At 44.5% G+C, this 24,121-nt stretch overlaps 3 protein-coding genes across 3 annotated transcripts; 1 reads left to right on the top strand and 2 right to left on the bottom strand.

Annotated features, from left to right (window-relative positions):
- Positions 1-771: 771 nt before the first annotated feature.
- Positions 772-14,695, top strand: LOC117567674 (mucin-5AC). The gene is made up of 5 exons (XM_052003724.1): positions 772-1,294; positions 7,423-7,503; positions 9,360-12,769; positions 12,842-13,362; positions 13,422-14,695. Exons 3-4 carry the CDS (start codon positions 9,371-9,373, stop codon positions 13,046-13,048), a joined length of 3,606 nt encoding a protein of 1,201 aa, XP_051859684.1. The 5' UTR covers positions 772-1,294; positions 7,423-7,503; positions 9,360-9,370; the 3' UTR covers positions 13,049-13,362; positions 13,422-14,695.
- A 412-nt stretch (positions 14,696-15,107) lies between these two features.
- Positions 15,108-17,217, bottom strand: LOC117567676 (putative inorganic phosphate cotransporter). The gene is made up of 3 exons (XM_052003725.1): positions 16,893-17,217; positions 15,592-16,835; positions 15,108-15,527 (listed from the first exon to the last, which is right to left on the bottom strand). Exons 1-3 carry the CDS (start codon positions 16,951-16,953, stop codon positions 15,336-15,338), a joined length of 1,497 nt encoding a protein of 498 aa, XP_051859685.1. The 5' UTR covers positions 16,954-17,217; the 3' UTR covers positions 15,108-15,335.
- Positions 17,218-17,400: 183 nt separating this feature from the next.
- On the bottom strand, positions 17,401-23,365 carry LOC117567675 (putative inorganic phosphate cotransporter). Its single transcript, XM_034247797.2, has 4 exons — positions 22,644-23,365; positions 19,412-19,656; positions 18,273-19,349; positions 17,401-18,210 (listed from the first exon to the last, which is right to left on the bottom strand). Exons 1-4 carry the CDS (start codon positions 22,687-22,689, stop codon positions 18,007-18,009), a joined length of 1,572 nt encoding a protein of 523 aa, XP_034103688.1. The 5' UTR covers positions 22,690-23,365; the 3' UTR covers positions 17,401-18,006.
- Positions 23,366-24,121: the final 756 nt, after the last annotated feature.

Genomic DNA, 24,121 nt, shown 5'->3' on the forward strand with positions numbered 1-24,121 from the left:
AGCAACAGAATGAAGTCGAAAAGCGTGGGCGACCTTGAGAGCGAATAGTACAAGCGAGTACCACATGCCAGCTAAAGCCAATTAAAGCTTGATATACGGATCTATGGCATGGCAATGAGTCAATATTATAAGTGCGACCCATAGCAAAATAGTTTAAGATATACAATATGCAGAGGCAATAGGCGGCACTCTTGGCACATGATTCATGGGCTGCAAAACTGCAATTGAGCTAAAAAAAAAGCGCTTGCACCTAATCGATTTTCTCAGCAAAAACTCGGCGACAATTGCAAAACTTGCAATGAGAGTCGGCGACTAGAAGTAGAGATGGGGACTGAGATATGTTTATTGCGCTGAACTAATTTGCATTGCTTGTGGCTGCAGCAGCTCATCGGAAAGGCAGAACATACTGTACATACGAGTTCGTTGCCTAAGTCTTTTGTTTGCGAGCAAACAACAAACTGCAGACGCGACCACAAAATACCCGTTGTACTCGCTGTTAACCACATGTGTGTGTGTATGCGAGACTATTGCTACAATTTTTTTGTTTTGTGGTCAGACCAAAAGCTGCAGCTACAAATTTTAAAAGCCACTTTACTCGCGCAGTCGACGTTGACGTCGCTGTTGCTGCCAGCGTCGAAGTCTCTGCCTCTGCCGCCGCTGTTGCCGTTGGCGTTGTCGCGCGCTGAAGAAAACCAAACCACAAACCACTCTTACTTACTTTTGGCCACAGACGCTTTTCATTTCTTCAGTCTGTTAACGGCACGCCAACGATGCAGACGCGTCCGCTCCGGCAAAAGTCAACTCGTATTTAACTGTAACTGCAAACTGTAACTGCAAACTGTAACTGTAACTGTAACTGTATCTAGTGCACAGTGGTGCCAAAGTCAAAGTTTTCGGTGTGTGTCAGTTGTCTAAAGTGCGTGTGCTTCCTGATCCCGAGCATTGCAGCTCGTTTGTTTTCTATTGCTGTTGTTTATAAGTTGTTGTAGTACCTTCAACTGGAAGATACATACAATAACCTCAAGTATATACAAAAAAAAAAAAAATAATAAAAAATAACAGCTAGTGAAATTTTTTGTTAAACGCGTTCATTGCACCGCTCATTGGCTCAACGGATTTCTCGAGGTCCCCTTCCCCGCCCGTCGCGCCGTCTGACGCGCCCCTCGATCGTCGTTCGCCGTCGACTGCTAATTCCGCAAATTAAACAAAATTAAAACATTAATTGAGCCAAAGCGGTGAAAGAGAGAAATAGCATCAGCCGCTGCCCACTTGCAACAATTTGAGCTGTGTAGCGGTAAGTAAGCTGTTGCCGCAGCATAGGAAGCTGCCAAAAAAGGCAAATAGAAATTTATCAGCTAAGATCCACACACAAACACACACATCGATTCACACACACTTGTGGCTATTCGATCGACTCGTCTCTGAGGCAATTTGCTGTTTATTTTCATGCTCTAATTATTTGGAAATCTTTATATATATATTTTGTTTTCATCTTCAGCACTAGCCAAAGCCAAAGTGGCATGCAATTTTCATTACGAGTCTCTGTCAATAATGAACACAGATTTATGTTAAAGATCGTCAGTCGCCCAGTTTAGCAGTCAGTAAGTCAAGTCCAGTTTGCTTCTCTGCTGGTCTCCAACGACCCAGAGATGACACAAAGCGTCATAAAGATAGAGATCAAGCGGTTGAATGGTCCATTCTTTGTGGGCTAACCCAATTTTCACTAGAGTGAAATTTTCGGTGGAAAAGTGAGTGAAAGAAAAGTCTTGTTTATTTCTCAATTTACATAAAGTAGTTTGAAGAGGGGAGATTGAGAGATAGGAGACAAGGGGTGTCCACACTCCACACTCTTCACGCTTTACACTCGAATGACAAACGATGGTGATGGCAACTTATTTTCGCTTTCAATGGGCCAACTATCAACATGGCCAACTATCCATCTAGCAATGTGTGTGGCATGCCCATAACGAAACTAATGTGCCGCATTTCTTGTCATTTCGGCTTTTACCTGCCCCGCTCAAGTAGCAACAACTACGGCACAGCAACAAAAAAAAAAGCGAAACTTGCCTCACATTTCATATGTACACTATATTTGTTTGCTCACATACTATTTATATGGCATTTATTTTTATTTTTATTTTTTACTAAATTTATTTCATGTTTTTTTCTTCTGCGCTTTGTTTGTGGCGACGTTTTGGAAATTAAATACTTTCTAATTACAATAAACGCAGGCAACGTTTTTAGCCTTTGGCAGTGGCCGAAATCACGTAGCCGACGTGTTGGCCAATGCCAATAAAAAAAAGCAAACAAAAATGCCAACAAAACGGCAAAAACAAACCTCGCGAAAGTGTCAAGAAAACAAACCGACAGACCGACAAAACTCAGACTCACTTTTTCTTTATTGTCATATGTATTTTTATGTGTGGCGCTTGATGAGTTTATTTCTCTCTTTCAATCGCATTTATTGACAGCCACTATGCCAATCCATAACTTTTTTGCCCCGCCAGACAAGCCTCCACGGCCCATGCCCTTGTCCCATTCCCATTCCCATTCGCTGTGTGGCGCGTGCCGCATTTCATTTGAGTTGAGTTTCCAAACGAAAGTGAAACGTGCAAATACCTCGGCATAGTCACACAGACACACAGTTGGAGCTCCAGCCACAGACCTTAACTGTTTGCCCATTACCCAATGCCAGAAGCTACTCCTCTGCACGTGCCCGTCGTGGTCGCTTGGTGTGGTCTCTTCGCGAGACTTCGACAGCCGCAAATAGCTGCAATTTACTTTGGCTATTTATTTGAATTGCCTCTGTTGTTGGTTTTATGCTCTCTCTCTCTCTCTGCTCTGCATCACATCGGGGTGCTTGCTAATTTGATAAAAAGTTTGTAGAATACCCAAACTGGAACTACAAACTTCCAATTTCATTTCCATTTCAACTTTAATTAGCACACCGATTATGCAAGTTCGCTTTTTCTTTCAAAACATGTAATTGAAATTTACCGAGGCGACAGTCAAGCAGCTTTCCAAGAGACATCACTTTGAATATTCATATTTCTTTTTACATTCACATTTCATATTCATGATTTAATATTTTGTTTATAGATAAACCATATCTTAGTCTATAATCTCAACGGGGGCCATCCAATTCCTCTTTACATGCTTTCTGCTATTTAGTTTTCGAATCGCTCGATCAGCACAACATTTCTGGGTCAGTAGCTTGCAGCTGGAGTGCTCAAACAAAAGACTTAAGACACAAACTTCCTGGAAATTGTTCAACACCTTGTCGATGTTTTGGTCTTCACTCTGTTCTCTGGTCTATCGACTTTGTCATCTCTCCGCTGCTTCTAGTTTTCGTGTTGTTTAAACAAGCGAGCAACAACTTTGAAATGTACATTCAAAACAAAAGACTTAAGACACAAACTTGGTAAACAAAGCTGTGCACTCCTGATCCACTTCTTTGGTTTTCTCTTTCTGTCTGTTACCTATTTTAAACATGGAATAACTCTTGTCTCTACATCCAAAAACAAAAAAAGACTTGTCAGCGCATAGTACAAAATTACATCAGAAAACAGAGTTAAGACATCAGTAAATCTGCTTTAAAGTTGACGCATCGCTTGCTCTAAAATGTATGTATATAGTATAATAAATATACTAAGCAAATACCGCACAGATCAAACATCAAGTACGGCGCACAAAATAAATTCAATTGTCGCGCCAAAAGCAAACAACAAATTCAAATGACCAATGGTTGTTGTAATTGTTGTAGCCGCAGAGCATAAATCGTGATTTGCCGCTGCTGCCGCAGTTGCAGTTGCAGTTTGTCGTTGTAGTTGCAGTCTGTAGTTGCAGTTGGCCCCGGGGTGCATTTAAAGCGAGTCGATCGTCGCGACTGTTCGACAGATCAACAGATCGACGGTTGATTAGTCACACAGCATCTCAGCCATGTCACAAGGCGACCAATTTAGATTTCTAGACCTGACTCTAGAGTCGAAGTCGTTTCTGTGCCTCTGGGCCAGACAGAAAACAAGTTGTTGTCGCTGCGTTTTGCCCCCTGCAATATTTTCTCACAGTCACACTTCGTGGCCAGCGTCCGTCCGCTGGATGTGGATTGATTGCTAATGTGCATCTGAATCTAAATGGTATCTAAATGCAGCAGTTTGTTCGTCGTTTATTCAGATTTGTGACCTGAGTACTCATTGCATAAGCCGAACAGAAGAATAAAACACGACAGCACAACTCACTCACTCAGTGAATGAAGCACAACACACATTTTCATTGCAACTTTTGCTTTCTTCAGTTGCTCCACTTGACTTGCCACACAATTGGGGGACGGAGAGCAGCTTGTCTTGGCTTTTGTTTTGTCAACCTTAGTTTATTAAGTACAGTAGTAGTTTTAATGTTATTACTGTTGCAGCTGTGCTTTTGCAATTGTCACATTGTTGTGGGCCTGTTTGGCAACCGCAATCGCAACCACAACCGAAGTCGAAAGCCGAAAACTGAAAACTGAAAAAGCAGGGGAAGGTAATTAGTTGGTGTTGCGCATCTTTACGCAATTTGCTGTGAAATCAATCAGCTGCCGATAAGAAACCCCTCTTTAAAAAGCGATTCCAACAATTTGAGCAAAAATTTAACTGTTGCCGCCGTGTCCATTAAGCGATAAACATCCGCTTTGTTTGGTGGGTTGTGCAATGCAAATTATATTTATCGATACGATTTGTAGCTACAAAACTATTTCTGCACAAACGTTTTGCGCATTTCGTGGTCAATCGACCATACAGTTAGGAATGAGAGAGATAGAGAGAGAAAGCAAGATTGAGAGAGGGGCTTCGATTGATGGGGGGAGTGACTACTGTAGACATGTTAGCACGCACTTTCCGCTTACGCCCAAAGCACTTTCGCTTTCAAATGCAAAAGCGCTCAAATAAATGACTCAACTCAACTCGAATGAAATTTCGATTTCCAAACGTCACGATTTGTGATATGATTAATATCAATTTCATTTTAATTAATTTTAATTCAATTTCGCGCAAGCTATTTATTAAGTGTTTAATACTTCATATTAATCAGAGATATTGTTAATTTGTCAGACAGTCAAGCTCATAAATAAAGAGATAGTAGAGGCATTAAATAAACACTTAAATTTATTGCCAGTTGTAATCCAATTTAGTATTTTTCAAATTAGCTCACCAATTTTATGATTATTTTTATTAACAACAGCAAAAGAATTCTAAACATTAATCTGCCATTGTCTTACGCTATGCTGTAAGCTGTGGGCGTTTCATAATCGACTTTCTAAACGTTGCTTAGGTAATGTTAATGTTTTGTTAATGGCCAAATGCGAATGCAAGACAACCCTCGTGGCCCATAAATTCTTGAGGTTGCGCAAGCGTCTGCCTAACGAGGCGACTCATATTTGGTTTCTGAGCAGGTGTTTGGCTCATTTGGAAAGCAAACAAAAATGAAAGTTTTTGCCTCGGGCTGCGTGAAATTTACATTTCGTTTAATAATTTCAAGCATTTCACGTTTCTGGTGTACGACGCCGCATAAAATTTGAGGAATTAGTCTAAAACCAAAAACCAAACGAGAAACATCACATTTTGGCGCCCAAATTGGGCTGCCTTCAACCATGGCATCAACACGCCCCTCAACACAACAACAACACAACTCAACAACAGAAAAAATGTAAAATTCAATGAATTTTCCGGCAGGCAAACAAGCTGCCGCCTGCTTACAGCTCTCTGCGCAATGCGCATGGTGCTTTGGGGCTTGGGGCACTGGCCAGTAATTTATTTTTTTTTTTTATTTTCGGAGTGCGATAAAATGCATTTCATTGTCGCTTTCATTTTCATTGGAGTTCAATGGCATTGGACTCTCGGGCGGTGCATAAATTTAGTGTCTTGTCGTTGCCCCTTTTGGCCTGACAGTCGGCGGGCCCAATAATAATATTGCCATAAATTTGCCTATACCCAGAGCTGGGCGACAGCTCCGCCTGAGTAAATGGCCCCCTTTGAAAATGGAAAACCCAAGATAAGTTTGCAAATTACAAATTTAGATTGTTTTTTTTTTTTGAGGAAAGATAGTTACAAATCTGGAGGAGGAATGTGTAACGACACAACATAATACTCGTCGTTAGTCAGACAGTCGCTGAGCTAGTTAGTTCGTTCAGTCGCACGTGTGATACGTATACTTAATATGCCGACGCATTTCGCAAGTCAAATGGAAAACTTCATTAAAATGCCAACTCTGGTTTCTGGTATATATTTATGTTTTCTGTTTCTTTTTTTCCGCTTGTGTCGCAGATTTATTGTTGCGTTGTATTTCAATTAGTCTGATCGTCAATTTGGCAATTGGCAGTTTGAAATTGACTCATAAATTAGGCACCTGGGTCAACAAGCAACGCGGCATATTTTTCGAGAGCATTGCCAAACATTGCCGTGCAGCCTCCAAGCTGCAATGCGTTTGCCATTTGCGATTTGCTCTGATAATTTCGGTTAGTTGCTGTTGCCGTTTGATATTGAAGTTGAAGTTGCACTTTGGAGCTAGCTTTTTTGTATCTCAAATACTATAGTATCTTGTCTAGAGTTCCACACCCAAGAGCAAGTCACAATTGTAGCTGCGGCTGAAGCCAACAAAGCGTGGCCTACAACGAGACAAAACAACGAGGCGTTGATTTGCGGCCCAAAATGCAATTAAAAACTTAACTTTACTATAGTATGGTATTTGTATTTGTTTTTAAAGTTATTGTTGGACGTTTGGTATTGTTTGCAGCATTACAACATGACAACAGCAGCGAGAGAGAAGGTGTTAGTTAACTACTTACTTAAAGTACATTAACCGCTCATGTCCATCATTATTTACATATTTATACTCTAACTTTGAATGCAGTTTGAGTTGGGCTAAATTTAGCGACAGCATAGTAAATGCAACATAATGAAATCAAAGTTGGATTTTATTTGGTACTTTTAAAATACGAAAATAAATAAATAATACAATTATTTTAACAATTCTGAAACATATTTAAATTGTGCGATCAAACTATTTTTGAGAGAAATTAAAAATGATATAGAAATACAATACAATTCAGAAACTTATTTAAATTCAATCATCAAACTATTTTTGAGAGAATTTAAAATTGAAAACCCACTGTGAATATATTTAAAATTAAACTTACATTTCAATCTACAGTAAAGTGATTGACATTAATCAATTACAACAATTGACATTTTTAACATTTCTGTACGCTTAGTCAGCGATTTTACTATTAGCAATATGTGTGGTAGCAATATTTGAACATGAAGTCAGCAACTTTGAGAAGCAGCAGAGTATTCCACTTGAGCATCTTGTTTGCTTGCTACTTTACAATTATTTTGCAATTGTTTTCAACACCAAATACAACATTATTTGCATATTTTTTTCTCTTTGCAGTTTCCCAAAATAAACTCAGAAGAGGAGGCAGTAAAAAGCGGCAGATATCTATTTAATATATTGTTGTTGCTGCTGTTTATGGTAAGTCGCTTTTGAGGCCGTCACTGGTAATGCGGTAATGCCTCGCCTCAGTCTCAGTCTCTAAATGTGGGCGTGTCTAAGCCAACACACCCAAGTAATCAACACTCAACTACTCACACTATCGATGAGGCAATGTCAATGCCACAAATAAAAATGTATATTGCGTCGCAATTGAATTGAGGCAGGAGGAGATCTTTCAACTCTCATCTGAAACGGATTCGTAAGCCGCTTAGGTTTTTTGGAGCATGCCCAAAATGCCGCTAGCTGATAGTTTGTTGCCTGTGGTCATTGTACATACATCCGGCTGGCGATTGGCCAAGCGAACAGCCGACAACTGCAATTAATTCAAGGCTACATCGAAACGAAAAAAAAAACCAGTTGGAACTTTCTTCAAGATTGCCAGATGTGTGCTGATCATCGGCCCTGCCGATGTAATGAAAGGGAAATGCACTTTGCGCTGGCCGGGCTCTCAAGAGTTACATGACAGTCACAGTCAGGGCATTGTCACATTTCACTTTCGTTGAAAGGTGCAGTTGCCGAGTTACAGTACAGTAGATATATATACACAGATAATGTTTGAGTGCATCAACATAATTTCAAGTGCAGCGCCGTGGCTCAGTCGGCCCACACTGTGAGCAGCCGGGTGTGACAACGGGTTTGACTGCGCTCCTTAACGAAAACCAAACCAAAAAACCAAACTGACCGCAAGTGCGTCTAATTTCTACTATTTGCTTTGCCAGCTATCTTTCTCTCTTACTCTCTCTGTAGTTGTGCCGCTCTAGCTGCTCAATGAACTTTCTTCTTTCACTGGGCCACCTGCTGAAGACCTGCACGATTTGCTCCAGCTTTGCTCTTGCATTGATTCAGGCTCTTTGGGGGCCTCGAGTTCCGTTTTTAGCCGCTGTTACGATATTTCGCATTATTTTTGTTATTTTTATTTTCGCAGCTTTTGCTTTCGTTTAACCCATTTAATGCAACGCTGTGGTCAGTTGGCTTGTCTGGTCTCGGGTCTCTGGTCCGGTTGCTGTGCTGTTGCTGTGGCATCCGTTATACTGCAAGCATGTGCAATTTCGCATTTCACAACAAACGGCAACAATAACAGTACTAGCACAACACACACGCACAGCCAGACAGACAGAGACAGCAAACGTGTGAACCAGAGAGGGAGAGAAAGAAAGAAAGAAACATTTAATGCAGTGGAAAAGTGAAAACGAAAGTGATCAGCGCTGCAGTTATCCAGTTAGTTGATCAGTTGCTGATTCCATCCAGTCATCCTCAGCGCTGACTTTCGTTTTGTCATATTGTGAGTGAGTGTGCATGGGCATGTATGTGTGTATGTGTGAGAGTGTCTGCCTCTTGTTAATGATGATGCAATTAAGTTGCCCAGACATCAATTTTCCATATGCAAAATCATACTAACCACAATGAGGAAATCAATGGACAGTTCATCGGTCAGTCAACGTTTGCCTCCCCCCTCGCGACTCGCTCTCCCCTCTGCGAATGATCACAATCACGATCATATAGCATTATCGATCATTTGATTATAATGGAATCTCTGGCAATGATCAAAAGTGGCAAGCAAGTGCGCCGATTATGGCAATTTGGTGGCAGTTATGGACCGTTAGCTGGCCATTTAGTAAGTTGCACCACTTGCAGCTGGACAAACCCGCTTCATTTGGCCAAGTCCAAGACCGGCAATCAGCTAACGCTAAGCGTTTAACTTTTGCTGGAGCAACCTTTCACCTGCTAACTGGTTTCCGTTTCCAGTCTAGTTTAGTTGACCTTCTGCAATTGCACGTGTCGCTCTCAAACTGCATTCTAACAAAGTACACTATATCTTTTTATATTTTCTACAGGCATTTCGGCTATGACGCGAAGCATGCAACTATTCGCCATTAGGCTGGGACTCGTCCTCTTGGCCACATCCAGCTATGCGCAAACACAACAGGAATCTAACTCGAAATGGTCACGGCAACTGGAGTCTGTGGGTCCCTCCGATACGGATTCCCTCGACTGGGTGCCACTCGCTCAGCCGCTAGATGAGAGTGGCAAAGATCGTTCCGGCAATGGACGTGTGCTCACCTATTCGCAATCCTTTCCGCCCAGCGCACGTTTCGGGGATCTGACCAAGTCAACTGGCTCACAGTTCGACTTCCCTTATCAGTTCCAACGCTACCCTAACGCAGCCGGTGCCCAAGCATTGCCACTGCGTCATCAGGGACCACCACCACCGCAACTGAAGGCAACCGCCTCACAGGAGCCCACCTCACAGTCGTTCTTCAAGTTCGAGATGCCCTTCCATAATGAGGCTGGCCAGCCACAGTCTCCGCCCACGCTGCAGACTGGCTATCAGATTCAACACTCCTTTGGCTCTGGTGGTACCACTGGCTTGAGTGCTCCCTCCTCGATCTTTAGCCCTCCCTCGCTATTCGGTCAGCAGCCGCAGCAGTTCTCGGATTTCGCAGCGCTGCCGCAGAAACCCTTCGCCCAGGCCTTGAGCAAACCTCTGCATCAGCAGAACTACGTTCAGGACTCGCTGCCTGTTAAGTCACATGGCAAACCGTTGCCCACCCAGGCATCGCTGCAGAGTGTCACCCCTCAAGTCTTTCCCGTCGATCCCGAGCCAGAGACAGTGTTTGGTTTGAACAAACCCGCATCGCAAGCTGTGGGGGCCGCCTCAACCAATGCGGGCAACTCGCAGCAGGAAGTGCAGTTGCTCTATGTGCCCTACGACACGCTCTACAATCAGCAACGTCAACCACAGAGTCCATCCTCCTCTGGCTTGGGAGCGAGCAGTAGTTTCGATGTGAACAAGTTCAATGTAAACGGCGGTCTGCCCGCAGTTAATCCCTATCAGATCAATCAGTTCTACACACAGGATCCCAGTGTGGGCAACAGTTTCTTTAACGCCGGCACCACATCACGTCCAAGCACTACAACATCACAACCACAGCACATTTTCCAGAGCTTTGGCCAGCCACAACCGCAAGCGCAACCGCAGTTCACAACCGCCAAACCCAAGCCAAAGGCCCATCAACCACCTTTAGCTATGTTCCTGCTGCGTCCCAACTCTCGACCCACTCAGTCGGATGTGGTTGCAGCTCTGCGCAGTGCTCACAGCATCTCTGTTATTGATGCACCCACCAAGCAGACACCCGAGATCTTCGTAGGCCCCGCTGGCATGCCGATTCCCGAAGGTTATGTCAAGTTCGATCTGCCGTATCTGTCGCAATTGACGCACTCGCGCGACCTCAATGATGTTTCCTTCTTTGTGGCGCCCCTCAGCTACCGCACACCCAACGGCTTCAACAAGATTCTGCTACCCGAACCTCATGTGGGGTCAATTGTCATCAATCGGGCCAAGGACATCCAAGAGTTGGTGCAACCCCAGCAACAACCACAGCCTCTGCCGCAACCTGTTCGCTCTCAACGTCCTTACACTCCACCAGTGGCCAGCACACGTAATCCATTCGAGACCTCGACCCAAGCTCAGCGAGTGACAGCCAGTCCCACGCCCACCAGAGGCAACAAGTTTAGCTACTACTACGTGCAGGACGGCATTCAGGAGGTCAACTCTCCCAAGCTGCCTGCCAAGCAGGAGCGCCACAAGAAGAAGCGTCCACAACACGTGCAGCAGCCCGTTGAGCAGACTGTTTATCGTGCGCCCGCCAAAACGCAGAATCCTTTCGATACACTCAACCAAATTGGAGGCGATGATTTCTTCAGCACACTCAGCACCAAACCCAGCTCTACATCGACGACTTCCACCTCTACTTCGACTACAACTACTTCAACCACCTCGACGACGGCGCCACCTCAGACGCTCTTCACCTACGGCTCTCACCCACAGGTCGAGTTCCCCAGCTCTAATGGCCAACTGTATCCCCAGTTCGACACCGCATCACAGCAACAGCAACAGATACAAGAGCAGCTGCCACGTCTCACCACTCGTCCGCCTACATCTACAACCGAGGAGGAGCAACGCATGAAGCAATACTTCCGCCAGCAGGATGCCTTCCGTCAGCGGCCACAGACCACATCTCCACCCTTTGAGCAGGTGCAATACACGCCAACCTCTTTGGACTTTGATCCACCTGTGCCAACTACACAGAAAACCAAACAACGTGTGACCATCTACACGCCGGGAGCAGTGCCTGTCACCACATCGGATGTGGGCTACAATGTAGATCCCCAAGCGCAGGCGCCACTCAATCACCGTCCTAGCTACAACCAGAACGAGGTCATCGACGGCCCCAATGTAGAGTATGAGCCCAATCCTTATCATGTGCCCTCCGAGCTGCCCCCTCTGACTCCTGACATTCCTGGACTGGTAAACAATCTGCAGGAGAAGGATAAGTTGCTCCCGACGACGACACCTATCAACGAACCAGAGACACGTCCCACACGACGCCCTGTGCTGCGCACTCGCAAACCAGTCACATCCAAGGTTACATCTTCTGTGTCGTATTCGGAGTCGGAGAGCAACACCAAGCAGCCCACACACCGCATACGTCGTCCTTATGGCACCAGGGTCAATTCCGCAGCGGCCACAGGCAGTGGAGACCAAGGCGAGGAGACTGTTACCACCACTCGTCGTCCAGGAACAGTACGTAATCCTCTGTTGCGCAATCCAAATCGCATACGTTACCAACCCACAACCGAGGAGCGTCAGTCACTGAAGGTGAAAACCAAGAAGCACAAGGGCAAAAATGGCAAGCCCAATGAAGATCAGGACTTGGACTATCAACGCGATGTACTTAAGCAGAACTATCCCGTCTTCAAGGCAGCCTCACGGCGTCCAACCAGCCCCACAGCAATTCCCAGCTCCTACGATGTGGGCAATACCGAGGGCCCAGCCTCGGAGACACAGCAAGTCTACACTGTGACTCCCAGTAACAGCATCGACAACTCCGATCAGAATGTGTACCCAGCCAACCTATTGGAACCTATGCAGATTGCCCAGCACTATAATGAGTTCTCCAAGGACAACTACGGACCGGGCTATTTCCCAAATCAAGAGGATCTTAATCCCACTGAGGCATTTGTGCGCAACGAAGTCAGTCCGATCTTCACGACATTAGCCACCACCACACCATCAACCACAACGACAACTACCACAACTACAGTGAGAACAACCACAGAGGAGCCTGTCACAACAACCACACGTCGTTCTCCCTTCATTCGCCGCAATTATCCAAGAGTGCGCACCACAACTACAACCGAAGCACCATTGACCACAACGACGCCTTCAGAAGAGCGACCTTCGGTAAGCAAATATTAATAAATTGAATTATAATGTTTCTAAATATATTTTAAAATAAATTAATGTTATTTACAGATTCGTTCTCGTCTTCCCCCACGTCGCGTGGTCAAGGTGCGTCAACGCCAGCGTCGACCATCGCATCCAGCTTCGTCAACAACCGCACCCGAGGAGGAATCGGAGCCCGTGACCCAAAAGCAGAATCTGCGTAAACTAAGTCGATACAACCAGGAACAACCCGAAAAGGAGGCAAGTGGGAATAATTGCCCGCAATTATACATTTAATATAAGATTATTCCCTTACAGCAAACCCCACGACGCCGCTATAAGCAACCCTTCCAGCTGGAGGGCCAGGAATCACAATGGTCGCCAGCATCGGAGACGGGCAACAGCAACGTCAACACCAATAGCAACAGCTTTAAACCACTCAATCCCAAATATTCATCAAAGAGCGAGTCTCACAACTTTGAAAATGAACCGGAAATTGTTACGGCTGGTCCAACGAATCAACCGGAAACCTACGAGTTCAACGTAGCTGCCAATCTCGGTGGATCGTCTGGACAGCGGACAACGCCCGCCATTAAGGCACCCAACCTAAAGTAAGTAGTCTGAATATACCAGTGAAATTATAATCTTTATTTTAAAAAATTCCCTTAAGACCTGAAAAATCCTTTGCGGAATTGTTGGAGGAGGTAATGGGCAAGGCGCCCGAAGAACTCGCCACAGAGACGCCCACGAGCAGCACCATCAGCCGTCTTAATAGGCGTGGTAAATGGAAGAAGACTCGCCTCTCAGCTGGCGCCGACAACAATGAGAACTTTGAAACAGCCGAGTCACAGAATCTCGGACCCCAGCTGATCAATTCCCTGTACTCTGCTAGCGAGAAGTCTGAGGAGGCTCAGAAGACCACAACTCCACTGACGCCAACGTCAACAACTGAAGTACAGACCACTGAGGCAATAAGTACCACAACAGCAGCTTTGACCACTCCCGAGGAATACGAGGTGACCACCGCCACGACACCAGATATCACCACAGTTGCCACAACGCTGGCCATGAACGAGGACAGCGCGACACGTCGCATGGACACGGCAGCTGATGTGGATGATCTTGACACACAGCCAAGCATCTTCTCAGAGGTACGACAGCAGCTGCACGATCTCTTCGCTATCGATGAGAGTGAGGATGAGGCGGTAACAGCTGCTTTGGCTGCGGTTGGCAAGCGGCGACAGGAATATACAAGTATCAAGCGCACTAAGGCGCCATCGACGCCTGCAGAGAGCTCCACGGAAGGTCTGAGCGAGGGGCAGGCAGCAACGACGACGGCGACACCCACAGACGGCAAGGATAAGGATAATTTCCACAAGGATCTAATGGAGCATGTGGTCTATGCGACGTCCACATCCACGAAAGTCACCTCCGAGACAGAGATTTGCTACCGCGGACGTTGCATACGTTCCGAGGATCTGCCCGCCAATCACAAGCTGCACTGAGCTCCAGGCGGAGCAATCGCCACATTCCCCCTCCATGTAAATACATAACGGCAACGATACAGTAATTGGGGGCAGCAAGAAATGAGCGAGTCCAGTGCAACGTAAGCATCAGGAATCTTCTCGCCGGCCCCCTAAAGTATCGGTTTGTAATTACTTAGCTTTAACTACAATTATTTTCTAAGGAGTAAGAGAACTTAGCGAGAGATAACAGAGCAGCAGAAAGAGAAAATTATACAAATACAAATACAACATACATATAATACTTAAATATTGTATTGAATATTCGAATCTTTCGAAATTATAGTAAATATATTAGATAAAATAGTAAACAGCATAGTTTAGCATTAAATTAATAAATAATACCGCATAGTAAGCCTAAGATTTGTACAATATAACAACGACAACTAACAAATAAATAAAGAATCGAAATCGTTATTCACTGTGGTTTCCTGTTTAATTAAATGGGTCATACGGGTTTTCTGAAGAAATCTGCATTCATATTTATAGTACGAAATGATAAAACCCCCTTAAGTGGATTTGTGAGAATTGTTTACATTCACCATTTAAAAAAACAATAATTTGAAAACAATATTTCACTGAATGGGCAGTTAAATTTGTTGGTTAGATGAATAAGAAATATATCAACAATCGTTTCTTTAGCAAGTTTCCTACTCTTCAGTGGAATTCATTCTAATAACGATTTATGGAATATGAGTCTTTCCATGTCGAATGCATTTAAACTATATATTCTAAAGCATTCGGAGAACTTCAGTTTAATATTTCAACTGATAGCAATGTAATAAAGTTTAAAAGTCACGTTTTCGAAACAAAAGTAATGTAACCCGTATGTGAATTGTTGCATAGTCATATTATTACGTAAATATTTGTGTATAATGTGTTGTATAACTATCAATAGTGTTATGCAGTAATTAAATCAATTATATAATTTACATATAATATAATATATCTGTATAAGCTTGTACATTAGCGACAATCAATTCCTTCTAATACCGTACGTTAGGTACATCAGTTTCATTATCAGACTCTCACGCCAACAATATAAAATTCGAGGTTTCGTTCTAGGAATCAATAAGGCGCGCCCGTTCCTCGTCCTCATTTGCGTCAGCTTGTGGAGTTCGACTCTGTTGTGCGCTGACTGGGCTGTTCCACGATTGGACACTGGTGCGACCAAAGATGATGAACACCAGGTTGCCAATGAAGTAAACAAAGGCGGTGAAGTAAAACACAATTCGCCATTGGGTTGGGTTTGTCTGAAAGTCAAGGAAGGGATTAGTAAACAGATAATACAAAAATATTTGTATGGAAATGACTTACCTCATCCTTTACAAGTAGTCCCACAATCAGTGGCGCCAATATGCTCATCACATTCGCAGCGCAATTCGTTATGCCCATTAGCGTGCCAGCGAAATTGGGTGACAAATCCATGTGATTGACATGGAAGCCCAAATAACTGGCAGCATTCGTGGCCACTGCCAATGTGAGCAATCCAATTACTAGTTTAGCACTAGCCTCGCCTTTGGTAATAAAGCCCAGACCAATTAGGGCCAGCATTGGTAGCCATAGGCCTAGCGAGTTGAATAGCTTTCTAGAGAAGCTTAAAGACATAGCGGAGCCACGTCTCTTGAGCAGATCCGACAGCCAGATAAAGCCGCACGTGAGGATTATCATGGCGAAGTAGGGCAGCGCCGACAGTGGACCATTGTGCTTTATGTCCATACCGAGCACGTTCTTTAGGAATGTGGGAATCTGTGTGAGTAGCGTCCAGAAACCCCAGTTGTTGGCACAATGTGCCAGCAACAGGGACAGGAATGGTAGCGAAGTCAGTATGCGCAGCCAAGGCGTTCGCAAATTGGGACGTGGCTGAAACTCCTCGCGACCCGCATCGGAAGCGCGTCGCAATTGTCCGGATGTCTCAATATAGCGACGCTCGTTGGGCGTAATCGTGGCATGCTGCGCTGGTGTGCTGGCGCATAGGAAAAACCATATAATGGACCACAGAATGCCCGCACAACCGGAGAAGTAGAATATGCTAGGCCAGCCCAGCGACGAGGAGGCAATATAACCGCTAACCGACAGCATGACGACTGTGCCAAACTGTGAGCCCGAATAGCAGTAGCCAACGAGACGGCCACGCTCCTCGGCAGGTGCCCATTTCGAGAGGAATGTGTGTGTGGATGGAAAGATGACGCCTTGACAAAGACCTTGAGCGGCACGGAGCACCACCAGCAGCTTCCAGCCGCCGAACAAAGCGCAGAACGGCGTCAGCAAGGCCAGGCAGGAGCAGATGAAGACGCCAACGAGTAGCATGTACTTGGCACCAAAGATTGCCGACAGATAACCGCCTGGCACCTGGGTGACCACATAGCCCCAGAAGAAGCTGCTCAGCAGATACGACTTGGTGCTCTCGTTCCAGTCGAACTCGGGGAAATTGGGATTGGTGGCATTGCAATCGGTCATGGCCACAATGGCAACCGAGAGATTAACCCGCATTCCATACGCAACAGCCAGGCCAAAGAAGACCAGCACACATTGCAGATGACGCACACCAAAGCGCGGACCTGGCAAATGAACAAAAACACTTAAACCGTGTAACCGGAAATGAAGCAAAAACCAACCTGTATTGCCAATGCTGTCGTAGCCTGTGCGACTGCAGCAATCGAAGCAGCCGATAGCCATATTGTTCAGTATCGGCAAGAATTAATGTCGTGGCCCCTTTTGCAACGTCCGTTGCGTAGTTGTTGCTGTTGCGATCTCGTTGGCGTTGCCTGGTCGTCTAATCATTTCGTGACTCGCAAAATACGATGCATCAGTAAATGCAGACTGCGCAGCGGACTGAAGTGAACGAAAGCAAAAAAACAAATACTGAAGAAATACTCTTTAATAACGCCGACGCCAATGTTAACGCTAACGCCAACGCTTCTGCTTACGTTGCGCTTTGTTTTTGTTTTCGTTCTTTTTGTTTTCACTTTGCTCTCTGGTGATGGTTAGCAAACACTGTCGAACAGCTGACAGCTGTGTTTACTCAACGATAGTGCTAGTGACGATAGTTGCGCCTATCGATTGACGCACGAATTCGCGCGTTGCCAATCAAATTCAAAATGCCACGGAAATAAAAGACGTTAATTACGATTTGTGCACACTTCTCTTTTGTGGCTTTATATTGTTTATATTTTTTGTCTTCATTTCTGCCTTTTTTAGTTATTTGTTTTACTTTTTGTTTTTTTTTTTCGTACATCACAAGTTGGTTGTTTTTTTGTTTATTACTAATGTTTAACTAATTTTACTAAAATTGCCTAAGCTAAGTTACGATATAAGTTTCCGTTTAAAACATAACAATTACAAGAGCCGCGCTATTCGTTACATATGCTCAAGTGGTTTCATTTAATATACATATTTTATATATTTAGATGTTGATTTTTGCTTTTAGTTGTTTGTTTTTTATGTACATTATGGAAAAATACTGCAAATAATAATTTATGCTTTGCCTACGAACTAAACAATTATCATATGTTGATTTTTAATATCGCTAATGGAAGCACGCGATCGTCATTATGGCAATTTCAGCTCTTGTCCTTTTTCTTAGAAAAGTAATCACTTAATAACTACAGCTTAACTTAGGAAACAACAACTATATGACAATATCATGCTTTTTTCCCCCTTTTGGATTTTCCAATAAAAATTGATCAACATGCATGAGAGAGTCTTTAGTTTTTTGGGCTCGGGATGTGATTAGTGTGTGCCATTCTCAGTTGCTCTTTTGACTGTAGGACTGGAATTCAGTGGCACGCCGGCCTCCATGGTGTCCGCATCGAGCACCTCGGGTGAGTCCCACCATTGCGTCTCCGTGCGACCAAAGACCACGAACAGCAGATTGCCCACAAAGTAGAAGGCAGCAGCCAAAAAGAACACCGTTCGCCATTCATCGACATTTGCCTAGAGAAAAGAATCAATATGTTAGCTAAAAGTTAAATTACATTTTCGTATGCTAAACTTACCGGAGTCTTAACAATCTGTCCGACAGCCAAAGGAGCCAAAGCACTCATCACATTGGCAGCGCCATTCGTGAGTCCCATCAAGGTGCCAGCATAGTTGGGCGACAGATCAATGTGATTCACCTGGAAGCCGAGGTAGGTGGCAGCACTGATGCCCACGGTCAGGGTTAAGAGTCCCACAGCGAGGGGAGCATCCTCGCGTGGTACGTAGCCAAGAGCGATGAGAGAACACATCGGTATCCAGTGGCCGACGGTGTTGAAGAACTTGCGATTGAAGGACACCGACAGCGACTTCTTGTTCTGCAGCACTTTCGACAGCCAGACAAAGAAGAAACTGAGCACCAACATTACGGTATAGGGCAGCGATGAGAGCAGCGCACTCGACTTGATGTCGATGTGGTAAATGTGCATCATGTAGCTGGGAATCTGTGTCAGTAGCGTCCAGAAGCCCCACATATGGGTGCAGTGGACGATCAGCAGCGACATGAACGGCATCGAGGTGAAGATCGCCTTCCATGGAGTGGGTGCCATTTTGTGAGAATCCTGCATTTTGCCCACAGTGCGGTTCTCCGTAATGAACTTCAATTCCTCGCGCGTAATGGTGCGGTGCTCCTCGGGTGTGCTGGCCGCAAAGACCCACCAGCAGACGATCCAAATGACACCGCAAGCGGCGCCAAAGTAAAAGATCGCTGGCCAACCGGCAACAGAGTCAGCAATGAAGCCACTGGTGGCCATCATCAAAATAGTTCCAAACTGAGCACCCGAATAGCACATGGTCGCCAACATGCCGCGTTCGTTGGCTGGCGCCCACTTCGAGAGCAGCGAATGCGTCGCGGGATGCACTGCACCTTGGGTCAATCCTTCGAGAAAACGAATCGCACACACTGCCGGCCAGCCGCCCAATTTAGCCGAGAGTGGTGTCAACAGTGTGAGAATGCCACAGGCAGCCAGACCCGAGAGCAACAGCATCTTGGCGCCATAGCGCTGGGCAATGTAACCACCGGGCACCTGGGTGACGATGTAGCCCCAGAAGAAGCTGCTCAGCATATAGGATTTCTGCTCTTCCGTGAAGTTGTAGAACTGTAAAAGAAAGTTCAGGTCAATTAAGAGTTCAAGTTTTCGATTTGGTTTGGCAGACTTACATCCACTGAAAAGATATCGACACCCTGATCCACATCCTCTTGCTCTCCGCTGTCGTCGAGACTGAGACTGTGATTGCTAAGGAGTGTGTTGTTTAAGCTGTGATTGCTGATGTCCGTGTTGTTGTTGTGGTAAGGCTGCGTCATAGCCACAAGCGCCACGGTGAGATTGACGCGCCACGCATAGGCCAAAGTGAGGCAGAAGAAGCACAGGATGCACTGCACATGCCGCACGCCAATGATCTTGTCTGTAAGGGAAAAAGGAGAAGATCAATTTATGGCTCCCTCTTTACATATTTGGTTACAGCTTTGGTAAGAGCACGAAACTAGCTCTCTTAACTCTGCCAACTTGTTGCGCTCTTATTTCTCTCTCTCTCTCTCTCTCTCTCTCTCTCTCTCTCTCGCTTATGTGGGGCGCGTTTATTTATAAAACACTGTGTCAAAATCTTGTTGTAGTAACAGACGCACACACACACACACTCTCGCACACTGCATACTCGCACACACACAACGCCCACTCGTGTGAATGTGAATTACTCGTGAGGTCTGCGCCTCAATGAAGTGCAACCTCAGCAGACGGTGCTGTACCCGAGCAGCGAATCAGCTTCATACCACGCGACATACCACAAAGGTGCCTCCTCCTCTTCCTCCTCTTACCACATCTACCCTCTCTCTCTCCCTGTCTCTCTTTTTCGCTTTACCTGGCATCCGCTGTGCTCGAGTGCGATCGGCAGACCCAAGCGAGCAGCACGTGACGATCTCTCTTTAGCCATGTGCATATGTCAGTTTATTGGCACAGTCAAAGCGGACAGACGGACGGACAGAAAGAGGTAGCTGCTACAGCTGTTGATCGCTTGAAGCGGGGAATTTTTGTGCTGCCAATCTTTGCTTTTATTTTTAGACACAGCTCGGCCATAAATGGCCAAGAGCTGAGACTTAGTTTTAGTTCTTTGCTGCGAACAACAACATTTTGCGTTGCACAACAATTTATTGCAAGCCACAGCAGTAGTAAGCATATTGCGGCAACCTTGTGTGAGTCGGCCTTACAAGGCGGCAACTGACGGGTCTATTGAACTCTCTCCCCGCAAGCGTTTTCCAAGCCAGCTCCAATGCCAGTTTGAAAACTTTGTTAAAATTGTACCCTATGATTCATGTTCATCAATTAATTATGCTCAATAATTAACAATTGTGGAGCTCCAAAAATAAAGCAATATGTTGGACGATGACGTTACGCGTTGATTGAACTTTGAGACAAATTTCGCCCCCAACGCGATCTCACTCTCTCTCGTACTCTCTCGTAGTCTCCTCTCTCTGTTTGCTGAAACTGATTCACGCTGTTGTGGAACTCTTTATCTGACACGTTTTTCAATTTATTTGCACAATGATTGCTCCGAAGGCGCCTTCTCTTCGCATTATTATTGTTTCTCGTCTTTGTCACACTTTATTTAAATGTTAATTTATACTCTTGCAAAAGGAGAGCAATAGCACAAAAAAAGGCAATTAAGTCTGTGTTTTATAAATGGAATTGCACAAATTTCCAGCAATATGATCAATAAACATTTATGGACTAGCATGAAAGTTGATTTTTGATTGATTGCCAATCTGAACGGAACGAAACGGACTGTACCTCCCCTATATGGTACTATATAGTATATAGTATAGTAAACCACTTCTGGCCTATCAATATACTATATATGATACTACGCTAATGCTGAGTTTGTTTCGAATAATTTCCAGGGTCGTTTAGACAACAACAAATTAGGTTTTGGGTTGGGCTTGTTGTTTGTCGGACGAAGGACTTGTATATAGAGAGAACATATAGAACTGAACAGAACTGAAGTGAAGTGCAAATGTGCTGATAACCGATAACGGTCGATAATGCCCACGATAAAATAGCAACAATAACAACAAGAAATCTTTACACCACAAACCTACATAAATATTGTTCATGCAAGTGTGTTTTTTATGGAGCATGTCAGTGTCTAGCACTCGGTATATATGTATATAGAGTAGACTAGAGTAGTGTACTTATGTATATTGATTAGATAATTAGTTACAGTGGGGACGTCGACTCATCGAATCAGGCAACCCGTCGCTGATAGTCACAATGGGTAGCACTCGAGGCGTACGTGTAAACTTGGGCATCATAAAGGCGACTTACTCAAAAACTCAGCTGTAATTGTTTATTACAATATTTGTTATTTGGATTGTTTCGCTTATCGCTTCACTCCCTCCCTGTCTCTCTCTCTCTCTCTTTCTTCTCTCTCGGTTAGATAAGCCTTGGAGCTGTGTCATTTGAGCATACTAAGTTCTTAAAGTTAATTGCTATCAATTTTCTGTCTTTTCCTCATTTAAATTTTCAATTTCATTGGCATCTCACGCCAAATGAAATACTAAGTATATCAAAATAAAATAGAAGAAAAGCAAAAGCGCACAAAATAAGAGAGTGAGAGAGAAGAGCGTGGCGAAGAGCAGCGGAAAACGAGACACAAACACAAATACAAATATACTGCGTCTGATTCGCTTGGCTAACACTTACCCCTCCTCACCACCCCCGGCACCACAATCCCCACTCCACTCCCCACTTCACCCAATGCTATTCTATTTTACTTTTTCTTGTTGTATTTTTTTTTGTTTATTTTTATCATTTTCGTTGAGCGTGCTAAAAATTTATTTGTCAGTCGACAAAGACGAATAAAATCCAATTTAATTTTACTTTTGTTGTTGTTTCTGTAACTTTTTCTATGGTTTCAGCTTCACTTGGAGATACTCTACTATTATATATAGACGGGTTTATCTGATTGGATGCGTAATGTCAATAAATCAGTAATATTTACAGTTTTAGCCATATTTCAAACTTGGCTAACTTCGTATGTAATTAACGCTTGCTTCACTTGCTTTATAAGGCCATAAACATGGACGGACTCAATTACGACTCGGTTTGGTTGACGATTTTACAAAGTGGGGTTCGATTTGTTTCCGGCAACAAGTTCTGCTCTAAGCGCCCGCCGACAATTGACAATTGCACTCGGACTCCGATGGCTTACATAAACACACACGAGACACGTGCACGCAAATACAGAGCGAGAACGAGAGCGAGCGCGAGAAGTAGCGCCTGCTCGATCTCTATCTATCTATCTATCTATATCTATATATAGATATATTTATATAGATAGATAGATAGACCCACTCGCTGATAAGACATCCCTTTTATTTTCTGTTTTTTGCTACTTACCATTGGCGTATTTCCCAGTTTTCACCATATTCAAAGTGGTGGTCATGTGGATGGCGCGGGGATTGTATTCTTGTAGCTTTTAGATCAGATCTTTACTTTTCTCTCACTTTCAGTTCTCTCTCTTTCTCTGTCGCCCTTTCTCTTTCTCTTTGTCACTGGAACTTTCTTGTTGTACTCGAATTTACTGCGCTTTAGTTTATTTTTTGTATAATTTTCACACAACGTGTTTCGTTGTCGACATTAAGCTGGAGCACATGTGCACGATACGACGACACAACGACACGTTGACCGAGGGCAGCGACAAACGTTGGGGGGGAATTGTGGAGCCGGGTAACGAAGTCTCTCTCTGGCTCTCTGTGTATGTTGGGCCAAAAGTCGCGTTGGCCGATGGTGGAAATTTTGTTGGCTACCGATTTGAATGTCGCATAAATTACAGCTGCGATGCAGAAGGCTAAGATGATCTTCCGCCTCACACGATGTTTGAATTTCACGCGGATTCAACAAAAAAATATAGTCTGATGTGAGTTTTGTTAGCACGCGTTCTGCTCAGCGATACAGATACTCAGATGCTCAGATACTATATACTGACTGAATGAACTGAACGGACTGAACTGACTGACTGACTGAATGTCTGAATGTCTGACTGACTGACTGTTGTTCGGTTACGCGTATTTTGACTTTTGGTTTGTTCTAGCGAGCGACTGCGACTGCTTGAAATACTTGCGGACGCGATTCTTTTATAAATATGATCGCTCGGTCGCTCGCTCGCCTCGCCTCGCATCGCTCGAGAGAGTTCGGCGTCGCTGCCGCTGCCAACGTCGACGTCGGCGTCGAAGTAGCTGTCACTTTATTGCTGCTGCTGTTGTTACTGTTGCTGCTCTTGTTGTTGCTGTCGTTGTTGTTGCTGGCGGTTATGGCACACACATGTGTATCGCGTGAATTCCATTTCCATTTGGTTGTTGCTTTTGCTATCAGCAAAACCCGAACACGCTGGCAGTACACACACACACACACACATACAGTGCTCTAAAAGTGTGAGTGTGTGTGTTGGCTCTCTCTTTGGCTCTCTAATTTTGCCGGCCAATATGTAAACAACACCAACACAGCGACAAACCAACGAGTTATCAGTTCTCTCTCTCTCTCCTTCTTTTGTGCTCTCTCCCTCTCCATCTCTCACTCTCTGTCTCTCCTTGAATGCTCTGAGTAATGTGTATTGTTTTTAAAGAAATCGGTCTGTAAGCATTATAAATTGTAAAACGAAATTAGTCACATCCCATAATCTACAGATTTCCGCTCTCCCCCGGAGCCTTCTTAAGTGCTAGTTGTAGCTAGTATCTGTCAGATACTTTGCCCAATCTTTCCAACCTTTCTTTAGCTGCCTGGCTAGCCCAGCCAGGTCGCTGATAAGGAGGCTAATTCTCTGTCGAGGTCACACACAGCAGCCGCAAGTAGTCAACAATTATATGAGCACATATACA

Source organism: Drosophila albomicans, chromosome 3 (genome assembly GCF_009650485.2).
Source record: "Drosophila albomicans strain 15112-1751.03 chromosome 3, ASM965048v2, whole genome shotgun sequence".
NCBI lineage: Eukaryota > Metazoa > Arthropoda > Insecta > Diptera > Drosophilidae > Drosophila > Drosophila albomicans.

Excerpts from the sequence above, each read along its gene's own strand:
- LOC117567674 (XM_052003724.1), top strand. The coding sequence starts at position 9,371 with ATGACGCGAAGCATGCAACTATTCGCCATTAGGCTGGGACTCGTCCTC. Across the intron at positions 12,770-12,841 it reads CTTCAGAAGAGCGACCTTCG|ATTCGTTCTCGTCTTCCCCC; the intron begins GTAAGCAAATAT and ends TGTTATTTACAG.
- LOC117567676 (XM_052003725.1), bottom strand. The coding sequence starts at position 16,953 with ATGGCTATCGGCTGCTTCGATTGCTGCAGTCGCACAGGCTACGACAGC. Across the intron at positions 16,836-16,892 it reads CGACAGCATTGGCAATACAG|GTCCGCGCTTTGGTGTGCGT; the intron begins GTTGGTTTTTGC and ends TTCATTTGCCAG. Across the intron at positions 15,528-15,591 it reads GACTACTTGTAAAGGATGAG|ACAAACCCAACCCAATGGCG; the intron begins GTAAGTCATTTC and ends CTTGACTTTCAG.
- LOC117567675 (XM_034247797.2), bottom strand. The coding sequence starts at position 22,689 with ATGACCACCACTTTGAATATGGTGAAAACTGGGAAATACGCCAATG. Across the intron at positions 19,657-22,643 it reads AACTGGGAAATACGCCAATG|ACAAGATCATTGGCGTGCGG; the intron begins GTAAGTAGCAAA and ends TTTCCCTTACAG. Across the intron at positions 18,211-18,272 it reads GACAGATTGTTAAGACTCCG|GCAAATGTCGATGAATGGCG; the intron begins GTAAGTTTAGCA and ends TCTTTTCTCTAG.